This window comes from Mytilus californianus, unplaced genomic scaffold, assembly GCF_021869535.1.
Source record: "Mytilus californianus isolate M0D057914Y unplaced genomic scaffold, xbMytCali1.0.p SCAF_10, whole genome shotgun sequence".
NCBI classification, from domain to species: domain Eukaryota; kingdom Metazoa; phylum Mollusca; class Bivalvia; order Mytilida; family Mytilidae; genus Mytilus; species Mytilus californianus.
Window position 1 is genome coordinate 53970622 of NW_026262582.1, and position 15375 is coordinate 53985996.

The 15375-nt window shown below is 33.2% G+C and overlaps 1 protein-coding gene across 1 annotated transcript; it reads left to right on the top strand.

The window, feature by feature from the left end:
• Positions 1–924: 924 nt before the first annotated feature.
• On the top strand, positions 925–14681 carry LOC127718894 (chorion peroxidase-like). The gene is made up of 8 exons (XM_052224979.1): positions 925–1024; positions 3336–3364; positions 5218–5359; positions 7910–8011; positions 10614–10715; positions 11400–12111; positions 12372–12641; positions 14376–14681. Exons 1-8 carry the CDS (start codon positions 946–948, stop codon positions 14614–14616), a joined length of 1677 nt encoding a protein of 558 aa, XP_052080939.1. The 5' UTR covers positions 925–945; the 3' UTR covers positions 14617–14681.
• Positions 14682–15375: the final 694 nt, after the last annotated feature.

Sequence of the window (15375 nt, forward strand, 5' to 3'; positions counted from 1 at the left end):
TCATGTAATAACGTGGCTAACCCATTATGGGGAAAGTCTCATACACCTTTTGAAAGGTTTATACCTGGTTTGTATGAGGATGGTTAGTATATAATGTGTTGTTATTGGTAACCTGTTTAATGATCAATAGAAAAAAAGAATATTAGCATGCAAATCAATCTTAATAAAGTCGTATCAAGTGCACGAATAACATATCCCTTTTTAAAAGTTTAAAACCAACAAACTCTCTCGATCATTTTAATGTTTATTTTGATTCTAACATTATGATGATATACAATTTAGCTTACATTTATATAATGACTTTTTAATTACAAGAAAACAAGAATTAATTTATCACCTTGACTTCTACTGCCCACAGTAGAACTCAAACCGAAGGTATATCGTTTGACTGTACAGGATGTATAAACACGGTTAAATTTACGCTCTCTGCACGCGTTAATTATGCTATTGCAATAACTCTTGGATAGACCCGGTTGATAAGACAAGTTTCCGATCCAATATTCTCTCTCTTTTTCTTTAGCTGGCAGTCCAAATGTCACAGGCTCTAAAAAAATCCCGACCAACCCACTTTACAATACCTACTCGTTTGATGAATTGTTTAATCTAATCTCTACCTGGAAATACATGGAATATTTGCCACTTCATGTTAATCAATCTGCACTAATCAATCTATTCATCTTTTGCACTTTGTCGAAATTTTGAACTTTATGACACACAACAGTAATGTCTTATGAAAAATAAAATTTCATTAATCAATTTTTACGGTACATGTTCATCCTCAATTTATGTATTCAATATGATCAAGTACAGGTTGTTACATACCATGTAATGTAAAATTTTCTAGGTTTGGATGATCCAAGAGCCAATGATTTTTTTGGTGACCTACTCCCTCTAGCCAGAGACATCAGTGTTAAAGTTCACACCGTCAGTGACTCAACAACTCAGATGAACGATTTGAGCCATTTTAGTATGGAGTTTGGCCAGTTTATCAGTCACGATATACAGATGAATGCTTTGTCTAAAGGTAAATAACTTAAGTATTTAAAACACGACTCTATCTAGTCTACTTTCTTGATCGTGTGACCACCATTTGTCTTAATTCTAATTTACATGATTGCACAACTTACTTTATCTTTATTTAAGCAAACGTTTCACCGCATCTCCTTTTACTAATTCTTATATACGTCTTTTAAAAAGGACATGTTGAAAACAAAGACGCGATAGATAATCTTTATTTCTCAAAGGACAAGTAGTCGATAAAGCATCATTAGAATCTTTCTACACAAAAGACAAATTGCGATAGATGCTATTTCTTTATTTAAAAAAACCCACTTAGTTTACAATGCCGCGAGAGCTAATGTTTCTTTCTCAAAAGACCCATAGTTGACGAAATATTTCTTTTACTAAGGACACGTAGTCGATAAAGCCTTGATAGACGGTGTTTCTTTCACAGAAGAAACGCAGTCGATAAAGCTGCGATAGATAATGTTTCTTTCAAAAGAGACACACAGTAGATAAAGCCACTATAGGTTGCACTTTGTAAATAAAACTATTCACAAACCACGCCTCTTTTGGGGAGATATTTGATATTCATAGATATTTTGTTTTGTTTACCTACTGGTTTTTACGGACGCCATCACGAGTTGGTTGACCGTTATGGATTATCTGTTTTACAGAATTGTCGACGGATATATGTTACAATTGTCGTAACCACATTCCCGCCCTAATTTCCCCCGAATGTGACCTACCGAATTATACTCATCACCGAGCTTGTACTTACATGAGCAACACGACAGGTGCCACATGTGGAGCAAGTACAGTAAGGACATAAAGTTGATTTTTATAAACAAAAGTCTCATGAAATACGAGAAAATAACCAATTTAATTGTTCCCTAAGAGTTTGGGTCATAGAATTGCATCCTTGAAAATACAATTGGTCCATGTAAAAAGTAAAATAACGGAAATACCGAACTCCAAGGAAAATTCAAAAGCGAAGGTCAATATGTTTATAAATATAAAGCATGGTTGCGGAGAGACAGAAAAGACGTGAATCATATATATATATATGTTACAGTAAAATTGTAAATTTGTGATTTTGTAAAATCCTTGAAATAATCAGGGATTTTGTAAAATCCTCAGTTTTAGTGATTTTGTAAAATCCCTGAAATACTTACGAATTTTATATAAAGTCACTATATGCTATGGATGTTGAAAAATCCTTTATTATTTTTCTTAATATAGATAGACTAAATCAAATAAATATGTACAGATATAAAAACTACAATTTACTTATTTTTACATATTAGTTTGGGTGACATCTGTTGTTACATAATTGTTCTGCCTTTCGGCATTGAAGAACTTCATACCGTGATACTGATAATAATAGTAAACAAAATTTACTTTTCTTTTGATTTTGATCTAAAGAGTTGAGAAAATAAAGAAAACTATCCATCCCTGTGTGATAGCATGGATTTTATAACACAGTATCTAGAATATGACCAAAGCAAGTAAATCATGCACAAAAGGTCAAGGCGACCTACTTTTTCCTGGTTGGTAGGTTACCTATCAGTTGAAATACAGGTCCAATACGAAGTATTTTTGTACATTTTATCTGCTGTCTTTTATTTGTGTGGATAGAAATCACCTTTCATTTGTAGCATATTAATAAAACAACCCATTAATATATTCTCATCCTGATATGCATTGCCATCGGAAGACATCACCTTATCAATTCAAATTCCTACTCCTTACAGGTGTTTTCTCCCCTTACAAAGGTAATTAATTCAATGAACTGCGTTTATATTTTATTTTAAAAATAGGATATTTCTTTTATAATTTAAAGCACTCAATAGTAACTCACTTTGGACAGTGTGGGTACTATGAGTTAGATGAGTCTTTTTTGTGGGTCTTTGAAAATATGGTATCTAATTTCTTAATATTTTTCCTGTTTCCATATATTGCATTTTAACTTTCCCATTTCCTCATATTTTGCCAGTTTCCATATATTGCATTTGAATTTACAGTAAGTTATTTGAAAACTGCTGACCTTGTTTTATTTAAATGGGATAAATTAACTCAAACTTGTTCAGTGTTTCTGCTTTAGGCTTATGTCTTTTTTTCAATGAACTATTTAAACAAAAATATTGATTATTTTACAAATTCACTGAATTAAATTAGTTTTTAAAAATAAATCCTAATTATTTCAGGGATTTTATAAAATCTTTAATCAGTTCAGTGATTTTGCAAAACCCCTGAAATTACAATTCACTGTAACATATTAGAATTAGAGAATATACAAACATATGCAATTTATCATTCTTTCTTCTCTATTTCAGGGCAGTATATGTCTAATCTGAACTGCTGTCGATTTCCCAACAGGTACGCATATAAAAGGAGTATTCATAGACATCAATTCATGATACAACATGTTTATTCTACTTTATTTCAATTTTATTTTATATATTCAACGAACATCCCAAAGTAAGAAGAAATAGATGATGTTCCTTTCATTTTATGTATTTGACTATCCTATCATGATCAAAATCATGATCATACTAAACGTGTTATAGCAAAATACTTTGGCATTGAAATCATTTATTGAATTTTTCTTTGAATCTTAAAACCGGGGGTAGAACATGATGAAGATTTTACTAGAAACATATGACATCAATTTAATGAAATTGATTTATGTTTTCATTAGTTACTGTAAAGTGATTTTATTCGTGCCGTTGTCATAAGCAGTGCTCGTCTATTCTATTATAGCAAGTTTAATTAACATTTTATAACGTTAATTTCCATGTGTATTAAACATTCCAAACTTATGTCTCAGAGCATTCTTTACAAAAAATTATTCCTGTAATTTGTTTTGTTTTCAAGCATTACATTTAGTAGGGATGTTAACTCAGTGAAGAATTACTCGATGATTTTACCGAATGATACTCGAGTCCTCGTCCGGTAAGATAACCATAAAAAGGAAACACACATTGTGCATCGATAGGCCCGGAACGACTCAATTAATTAGTACTGATGCACGTGGATGATGCGCTGTATCTTGATATGGTCGTTGACACTTTCGATCGCAGACATCCAACAAATTGAATTGGAATCAATGTTGCAAATCATGTGTTACCATTTGCTTTTTAACTACCCTCTTGACCTTAATATAAATAACGTTATTTCAAACGGTTTGAAAGCTTGTATTGGCGACTTCCCCCAACCTAATTGAAAAATAACTATTTCAGCCCCTGACAATTACATATTTGCACATTTACCTTAGAGTTTGGTATTTTTGAGCTTTGTCTAATGCACGCGAAACCCTCTACATTATTATCTAGGATTAGATATTAGTCCTTGGAAATAAATACCACAATTAATAGTTAATTTACTACATGTACTAAATAGGTAAACAATAATACAATCAATGATTTAATAAACACATTGAATATAAATGTCAAAACAGTAACATTTTGTAATCGTAAAGAAACATATTTAAAAAGACGTGTTGGTTAGAGGTATCTGGTCTTTCATTAAGGGTCACTACATGATGTGACAGATAAGATCGTATTAAGAAATATTTTCTGAATTGTCATCCATTTCACAGGATACGCAGTTTAGCAACTTTGTAACTAACAGTCCTGCAAACGAAAATCTTCACTCTGACATTACCGATGTTTCGTAATTGGCTGACCTATTTAGACGAAGGTTTCGGACAAGGAAAGTTTCTCTCGTGTGTAGCCCATCACTTTAAAGGATATATCTCGTGACTTTGATCTATATTTGATAAATACATTTCCGAGGCATTGTAAACGACGATTTAGCCTAAACAAAAAAACGTATTTGAACTATGATTTATAAGCGATTTCTATTTAATTATCCGATTGGCGTTCACAAGAAAATTAATTATCTGACAAAAAAAAGAGACAATGTTCTAGCATAAAACCGAATAATCGAGTATCAATTTGATATTCGATACTCAGTACTTCCAAGCGATACTCGAGTATTCGAGTACTCGTTGACATCCCTTAAATTAAGTATCGATCAATTCAAATCTTCTTCTTTAAGAAAGACTTGTCTTTTTTTAGTTTTAATGCATGGTTGATTGTCTCCCTGTCTCCTAAAACTATAAAATTAGTGATTTATTTGGCTTCCAAAAAACTCATCCTTTTTTTTTATTATATAGTTGGAAGCATGGAAATATGTTGTGTATATCTTACTACATCTCGCCTGTTACTTTATTTTACCAGGCGCAACTGTTTTCCAATTCCACTACCATCAAATGATCCATTTTACAACACCTTTAACAGAACTTGTATGAACTTTGTAAGAGCACTCGAAACAACTAAGTTAGACTGCACACTTGGTAAGTATGAAGGAGATATCACTTAGTCTGATTGTTCGGACTTTGTGAGAGCCTTATTGTGTGTGTCTAATGATCACTGAAAGGTTGTGAGAGCCTTATTGTGTGTCTAACGATCACTGAAAGGTTGTAAGAGCCTTATTGTGTGTCTAACGATCACTGAAAGGTTGTAAGAGCCTTATTGTGTGTCTAACGATCACTGAACGGTTGTGAGAGCCTTATTGTGTGTCTAACGATCACTGAAAGGTTGTGAGAGCCTTATTGTCTGTCTAACGATCACTGAAAGGTTGTGAGAGCCTTATTGTCTGTCTAACGATCACTGAAAGGTTGTGAGAGCCTTATTGTGTGTCTAACGATCACTGAAAGGTTGTGAGAGCCTTATTGTCTGTCTAACGATCACTGAAAGGTTGTGAGAGCCTTATTGTGTGTCTAACGATCACTGAAAGGTTGTGAGAGCTTTATTGTGTGTCTAACGATCACTGAAAGGTTGTGAGAGCCTTATTGTTTGTCTAACGACCACTGAAAGATTGTGATTACACACAACATTTGTACAAACAACCAGTAGGAGTAAAAAGGAAGAATATATATCAAAGAGGCAATAAAAAAATATGTCCAATATAGTCAGACAACACCATGGCCAAAAAGAAAACAGACGAAAAAACAAACAACAGTTACAAAGTCCAACACAGAAAACCAAAGATTCAGCAACTCAAACCCCACAAAAACCGGGGATGAACAAAAGTGCGTGAGAAGGGTATTTAGTTTCAGCTCACCTATTAGCGACTGTTGTGTTTTTTCATTGCACTGAATATTCGTTGATACATCATATTCTGTAATAACATTAACGGTCCCAATTCAACGGCACCAGATGCGCATTTCGACAATTAACGTTTCGTGATGCTTGAAGTCTAAATAGTTGAAAATCCAAACCTGATACAAACGCCGAAGAACAGATAAAACAAAAAAAGGACAAAAAGTAAAGCCGCAGTAATGTCACAATTGTTGAAATAAGGAAGGGATTGTGGTTACTATAAGTGATTGAATTCGTGGTCATCTCTAGCACAGACATTTCATAACGGTCAACCAAATCACTGATGGCGTCCGTAAAACGATCAAGGGATGACTTCAAGTAATACCGGTTTCCTCCCCAAATAAAAACTTACCGCCAATATAGGCCATAGTGTTGAAATTGGCGTAAAACACCAACAATCAACCAACCAAACATAATGCAGACCCCGCAATGTAACTTTGTTGGTAAGAAAACTTATGTAATGTTGGTATTCAGTAGAGTGAAGGAAGATCCAGTTCTTTATCTCACGGAACATAAAACCGATCTGTGATTGTTAATGATTTTCTTTTAAGTATGTACCTTGGTAGCTTATGTTGAGTCCCAAAGAATTGTCGACACCTAAAATCCGCAACAAACAAAAATCAAACCTCTCAAAGCAGTCGGCTCTCTAACTAATAACTTTGGCCCTAAACATCTGAAAGTTTTCTGAAAAATCAACAGTGGTGTCACCCTTCGCCCACACATATTTTTGCTGATATATTCTTTAAATACCATATTCTTTACTTTTCAATTAAAATTTCAATGAGCGAGGGTGGCACCACATATAAAAAAAATGAAACACGGTAAAAAAAATTGACAATTTTTTAGAAAAATGGACGAGAATGAAATTCTTCCTTATTGATGCTAACATATTTATAAATAGGAAGCAGATATACAATTTTTCTTGTACTTTCAAACATGATATATTTAGCAATACACATCAATTAGAATTACTTTAATAATTGAAGTTTAAAGAAAGAAAAAAACATCTTTACAGGGCCGTTTATGGGGTTTCTGGCTCTACTCCTTTAAAATGTATTAGTTCAAACATCTTTTTCTTTGTTTACGAAATACTTTTTACATACTCGTACAGAATTTCGACATTTTATTTGGCGATTTTTTCCAATTTGAGTCACTTACTATCCATATAATCAAATACAATCGTACATGTACGTTCATATTAGTGCACTATGTGCTTTTTCTATTGAAATATCAAATAAACTATGTGGTCATAGGAAATTTTATTGAATAATGAATTTGCATTGTAATCTGAAACTGACATATTTGAACATGTTTTTGCAAGCACATTGAGTTAAAGAATAGAATAAATTTTAACGATATACACTACATATATGAATAAAAGGTGATGGTATACACAATGGAGACAGCAACGGAAAGACATAATAATGCAAGAAAAAACATATGAATTCAAGATAAGTCTTCAATAACAGACAAGGGGCTTTACCTTAAATGTCTTAAATGATGTTATGCATTGTAAAATGGAGACGGAAGGTAACACGGGAGATTTAAAACTCATTAGCCGAGGGAAACTGACAACTCAGAGAAAAAAAAGAAAAAAAAAAAAACGACGATAAAACAAACAGTCCACAAAACGCAACATAGATTACTAAACTGAGCAGCATGAACCCCACCAAAAATCAGTGTCGCTCAATTCACTGTAAGGTGCGATAATTTCTGTTTAGAATATCGTCCTTTTATTCCAGGACAAAGACAACAGTTGAACATGAATACCCATTATCTGGATGGTTCTGCTGTTTATGGTTCTAATAAAACTACTGCTGATAGTCTCCGTCAATTTTCCGGTGGTGAGTCATACTTCACTATAACAGAAATAAATAATAAGTTATGTTTCGTGATTACATTTCAAAGATTCTACAAGATTAAGATCAATATGAATATGTTTATTTTCTGCTGAATAGACTTTCTTTCATCAACCACAGATTGTTCAGTTATATCTGCAGACCAAAGTTTTATTTCAGCGGTGATTGATTGGTATTTCGTTAAGATCACCTCACCACGATTGATTGAGACTAAGAATAATCACAACGTTTAATTTTTTTAGCTTTGTACTAGCTTTCAGTAATTGCGGAACTTTTTGTCTTTTGCCGTTGTAAGTCGTTTTGTGCTTAGTGCCGATTTGAAGACTAGTCCTTGTAAGTATAAAAAGAAGATGTGGTATGATTGCCAATGAGACAACTCTCCACAATAGAAACCAATTTTGAACTGAAACGGTCATTTTGATCTAAACAGCTCTTAAAAATAAAGTCAACAGTAGTATATTGGTGTTCAAAAGTCATAAATCGATTGAGAGGAACAACAGGAACAACAGGAACACCGAAGTGCAACAAAAACAAACGCCAACACACATAGAAACGAACTATTTGATAACAACTGCCATATTCGTGACTTGGTACAGGACATTTTAAGAAAATGGTGGGTTGAACCTGGTTTCATGGTATGCCAAACCTCCCGCTTTATGACAATGTTAAAAATATCGCTAAAACACTACGTGACAGAAATACAGCACACACACACACACACACACGCAAGAACATTCATAACAGAGAAACGCACAAACAAATAATATTAAAGTCGACACAACATGCAAACCACAGAACAACAACGAACATATTCCATCAACGAAAAACACCACAGGATATCAAAAACAGTGACGCGCTTACGTAACCAACATGCAATCTCGAACTTTATACAATTATTTTCACAAAATTCGTCCAAACAATTTTAATGACAACGATGGTATGGAAAGGCAATTTTATAATTATTTGGACTACAAACGATAAGACATAACAGATTATCCAACCAAAACCATAACAGAAACATCAAAATAAATCCATTAAAGTCTGATCAATATCATATTAAGTAATGTTCAGTCTTTTAGTTAATAAATAAACTCAACATAGATACCAAGATAAAAATGTGTACGCTAGACGCGCGTTTCGTTTACAACATACTCATCAGTGACGCTCAAATCAAAAAAGAAAAAAAGGCTAAAAAAAGTACGAAGCTGCAGAACATTGAGGACCCAAAATTATGAAAGGTTTTGCCAAATAAAGCTAAGGTATTCTATAATTTTTAGACTAATTTATTGCGGTAAATTCAATACCATTCAGACAATTTGATTGCAGTCAGTAAGGATCTGGTAAGTCTACGTTTAGACTGTATTTGTTATTTTCGTGGAACAAAACACTAACATACTGAATTGTCTGAAAAGCTATCGAACAATACTGGATTGACTGTAAGTGAATTGTATGAACAATACCGAAATTACACTAAGCAAATATATGGAAAAAAATTTAACAAGGCTTAAGTTTAGGTTCAGACTTTTCGGATGGTTATATAATCAAAATGACCGTTAACGACTAAAATTCATTTGCTGGTAAATCACTTTCCAACTGAGTTTATATTTTGTTCTTGTTGTGCTGCTACACCACTGTCACATGCTTGAGCGCTCACAACCACGTTTTACCCCACACCATTCAAAGTATGACTATCCAAAGTCAGAAGCCTGTAATTCAGTGGTTGTTGGTTTTATGTTTTGGCCTAAATCAGGCCGTGAGTTTTTTTCGTTTAAATTGTTTCTAATGTTTTGTTATGTCGGGCGGGATCTTTTATAGCTGACTTTACGCATAGGTTTTGCTCATTGTTGAAGGCCGTACGGTAGTTGTTAGTTACTTAAATCAGCTTCATGTTATCACTACTGGATAGTTGTCTCATTGGCAATCATACCACGTCCCCCGATTTTATATAGCTTTTGAAAATATATAACACTATTAAGTGAGTTTATGGAAAAAGTCATGATTTAATACGCCATACTTGCGTTTCCTCTACAAAAAACTCATCAGTGGCAATCAAATCAACCTAATCAGTTGCGAAGTCGAAAAACCTGAGCCGGTCAAAAGTATAAGCATGATTCCATACAAAATGATTTTAAATCAAAAACAAATTATCATGAATCTGCCAATCAAATGTGTATTGCAAACCTTTGTATGACTGAAGGCACTGAGTACGTAGATTTGTTAGAAGTTGTCCTTGAGCTTGCGTAAGGAATCTAAGATATCTGAATCAGTCACCAATTTTAAACAAATTAGTTTGATCATTTCACAACAGACCAGAAAGTAAACCAAAAACGTTCTCTGGAAAGTCATATGTCTAAAAAAAATGAAATGAAAAGAACACTTTATAAATTGTATGCCTCCGAAGCACTTTTCTGTATTTACCTTTAGCCCAAAGCCGATTATTTGAAAGTCAATGTCTATCATTTACTGAGTAATCAATTCGTTGGCACAATTATGATTTAAAAGAAATACTGGAATAAAATTAACAAAATCTGGAACTTACTTAAAAAAATTACTTTCCTTTTGTTTACATTATATTTTCACCATTCAGGTCGATTGAAATCTACAAATAACCAATTGCTACCTAAGGACATACCAAATGCGTCATCGTGTATCTTACCAGCGAATCCAAATATTAAATGTTTTAAAGCAGGTATGTAACAAAGATTTACATTCTTCAAATTTAGAATCTTTAGATAAATTTGAATACAAATATAATGAAATATAAATGAAATTAACACAATATTACTGCTTATGAGAGAATCACCATTTAACAGATACGATTGAAGACATCTCTATATGAATATTTTACTTATTTTTCTTACAGCGTTGTTCATATAAATGTTCTTTTTTTCCATTTCGTATAATTTTCACATTAAACAATACTTTCAAAGCTATTTCTAAAAAAAAGTAATAAACATCATATTTAAATAACGTCATAAATTCATTTTTGTTGTTACTTAAATTTGAATCGCAATATTGCTTTTGTCATACTAGTAATCAAAGTTAACATTAGTATAGGTCAAAGTGACCTGTATGATAGCATACACAATCAATTCATATTTACCAACCAAGGAATCAAATATTGAAAACTTGGACAGAAAAAATCTGTTGAGTACAAGAAGTTAAAAGGCATCGTATGTGTAGTTTTTGAGTTGTTGCACTAAGACTTACCTAAGTACATTCTTATCTAAATCAATATATGGGGCTCTTTTCACAAAAATTCTAACGATAAAAAATGATCGCAAATTATACTTGCGAGTATTTTTTCTCGTAAGATTGATTTTTTGTGAAATGAGTCGCTGCTCTTCAATAAATCAATTTGGTTATTTGGTAGGAGATCCGAGAGTCAATCAACAACCAGCATTAATGGCATTACAAACAATTTGGATGAAAGAACACAATCGCATAGCCGACAAACTAACACAACTGAATAGATGGAATGATGAAAAAGCGTACCAAGAAGCCAGAAAAATTATTGGTGCCATGATACAACACGTGACATATAATGAATATTTACCACATATCATTTGTGACCAACAAATGATAGATCTAGATTTAAAACCAAAAGCCTCCGGGTATTTTACTGGCTATGATCAAACGACTAAACCCCAGGTTAGGAATGGTTTCTCCGCTACAGCCTTCAGATTTGGACATAGCATGGTCAGGCAGAGATTAGCATATAATGGTCCATTGCATTCTAATCAAAGCCCCCTCCTTCATAATGAATTCCTTAAACCAAATAAGCTGTATGATGCGAAAGGTGGTATAAGTTCTATAACAAGGGGCTTGTATGAAGAATTTTCTCAAAAAGTCGACAGAAAAATTACCAAGGAACTTACAGAAAGGCTTTTTGAGAGAAGAAATGGTTTTGGTGGAGATCTTGCAGCCATTAACATACAAAGAGGAAGAGATCATGGACTGGCTAGTTATAACATTTGGAGGATTGTCTGCGAGTTGACACCCGCCGATGACTTTACAGCTGGTGTGATGGGAGGTTTAGAGCATCATTCGACAGTCGAAGCGCTGGCCCTTAAAAACACTTACAGGTATGTTATTTCATATTTTCTTATCATATTCATATATCAGTGCTTATATGAAAACTTTCAAAAATGAATACATTTATCATAATTTTCATTTAGATATTCCATTATTTGTTTGTTTTGAAACTAAAAATGACAAAATGCTCAATTTAAAAGAAAGACATAGGAGAATCAAGAAGCAGACAGATCTATAGTGCAAGAGAATCGTTCTTTTAGACATAGTATTATTTGTGTGTTATTAACTCCATTATTTTCCTTTTCATTAGATCACCATGGGACATTGACTTATTTACCGGTGGTGTATCAGAAACCCCAATATTAGGAGGGAAAGTCGGACCTATTTTTGCCTGTATAATAGGACTACAATTTCGTGCTTTGAAATTTGGTGATCGATTCTTTTATGAAAGTCATACTAACGTAAAGTTTACTCCAACACAGCTGACAGAAATCAAGAAGGCAACTATGGCTAGAATCATTTGCGAAAATACCAACATCAACAGCATTCCTAGGGACGTTTTCAGGAAGACTTCCTCCAGGTAAGTTAATAGGTTAACATTAAAATAATTTTATTTCATATGGATTTGTATCTTCGTGTAGGTCTTCAGATATCACACATGCCGAATGTGTGGTGTTTTAAGCGTTTTCAGGATTAATTTTCATCGGGGAAGGTTGAATAAAATGAAAGCTTGAGAAAAGTAAATAATAAAAAAAACATAAAAAAAGAACTAATTAATTCATAGAATTTTTAATTCGTCTACTAAATGCACCTTTTGACAATTAATTGTTTGTCCGTGCATTCGAAGGAGTCGAAATGGTAAATGTTAAAATACGTATACGTGCGTCTGATGTCGAATTTAACGTAATACGTTTGTTTTGTTGTGGATTCACTGTTTGGTCGAATTGAATTGAAATTAAAGTTAAAACTGCAGGTCGGAAATTTAGCAACACTGTTTATGTAAAAAGGCAAAATATGAAGAGGGAAAATTGATAGCAAAAGAAAAAGTAACCCTCACACGACTAAGGTGACAAAATCAATAGGATGTTTACGTCGGCAACCACCTTGATTAAAAGTAAATTCACATCACAATTCTACATTTTACCTACAATTATCTGTGAAAGTAAAAGTAGGTTATTTGAGATATTTTTGCAAATTCCCCTCATTTATAAGTTTTGTTTTCATTATTCTCCCCGTCCTCTTTTTCACGAATGTGACCTACCAAATTAGACGTATTGTACTTACATGAGCAACACGACGTGTGCCACATGTGGAGTAGCATCTGCCTACCGTTCCGGAACACCTGAGATAAGCACTAGTTTTATTTAAAAAGGATTTGTGTTGCTGTTCAATTGTTGTTCTTAGTGCTTTATGTTTCTTCAATGTCTGTTTTGATTATACCAATAACACTCTTGTTTATTGTATGTCATGTAAATTCAATTCTATTTTAAAATTTCACATTCGGTTTATTATCATTTTTTTCTCTCAAATTTTACATGACCGATGGTTTACAAATTTGGTGATGTCTTTGGGTTAGATAAGAGTCAATTACCAATCAGCTAATGCGTGATGCCATAATCACTTGATATATCTGATGAACATATTTTATATACGAGTAACAGAACGAGTGTCACATGTGAAGCAGGATATTATAACCCTTCCGGAGCATCTGTGATCACTCTCGGTTTTTGGTGGGGCTCGTATTGCTCAGTCTTAGTTTTCTATGTTGTGTTTTATATACTGCTGTTTGTCCATCGGTCGTTTTTCTTTTCTTTTTTTTTGTCATTGCATTGTCGATTCGTTTTCGACTTGTATGAGTTTAAATATCCCTTTGGTATCTTTTTCTCTTTTAACATCATTTTTATTTACCAGTACGTTTTCTTGCGAACTTATAACGGAAAGCGTCATAAAAAGACCGTGCAAATCATTAAAGAGTATCATTTGTCAAGGGCGATATTTTTTGTCACAAGATTTCCCCAGTAGTACATAACAAAATCTACAGACACCTATGTTTTTTGTATTAATCGCGGCCTTCAGTAGTTTTGTAATATATCTCCCTCTTCTGGCACGTTTGGTTCACTACTTTGAAATTTTTCAAATATTTTTTTCTTAGCAAATACAAATAAAAATTCAAAATTATTAGTTCAGCACTCATAATACAAGGTAAATAAAAACTCCAAATAAGTTATAATGTAATGCAAACAGAATTGGCATTTAATTGTAATTCAGTAGTGATAAAGTAGCATCAATGATAAATCTAGTATTGTTCTTGCAGTAACTCCGAGAAAAGTTGTTCATCTCTACCGGAAGTGAATCTTCAGAAATGGCAGCATTGTATTAATGGTGGATGGTCTAGTTTTGTAACAATAAACAGATGCACAAAAAAGAGAACATGTAACAGACCTGCACCAAACAGCTGTGGGAGACGATGTCTGGGGTCACCAATAGAGTTCACCTGTGGAAGTATTAGAAACTTAAAAAAATTAAGGCCGGGTGGTAATGCAGGTCACCCGTAAAAATATATTGATAATTGATTTAGTGCTGGATAAATAAACATGCTCAGTCATCACGATTCACGGTAAAAGTTACAAACAAATTAAGATCACAAAACTGTACGAAATAAATAGTTTTGGAGACAAGTTGTTTTGATTTACTAGTATTCCTTCTTTGATAGATACCTTTTTGTCCATTTCTTATAAACTTTTACTCTATAACAAAGCTTGTTCGCCTTAATTTATCAATGTAATGGATTAGCAATTTCACTACTTTATTCTGCTATAAAATTGAGAATGGAAATGGGGAATGTGTCAAAGAGACAACAACCCGACCATAGAGCAGACAACAGCCAAAGGCCACCAATGGGTCTTCAATGCAGCGAGAAACTCCCGCACCCGGAGGCGTCCTTCAGCTGGCCCCTAAACAAATATGTATACTAGTTCAGTGATAATGGACGTCTTACTAAACTCCAAATTATACACAAGAAACTAAAATTAAAAATGATACAAGACTAACAAAGGCCAGATGCTCCTGACTTGGGACAGGCGCAAAAATGCGGCGGGGTTATACATGTAATTGAAAGTACTCGTTGTTGTCCTGCTTATTTCTTAACAATACCATTACTTTTTTATTATGAATATTTTCTTTTATGATTTGTATTAATTTTGTAATTCTAATAGTGAAAAGAGTTTAATTTATTGATAACTAAATCAATATTTATACCGATTAAAACAATATTCAAAGATCTTATTACAGCGTTGAATTTGTAAACTTTTAGA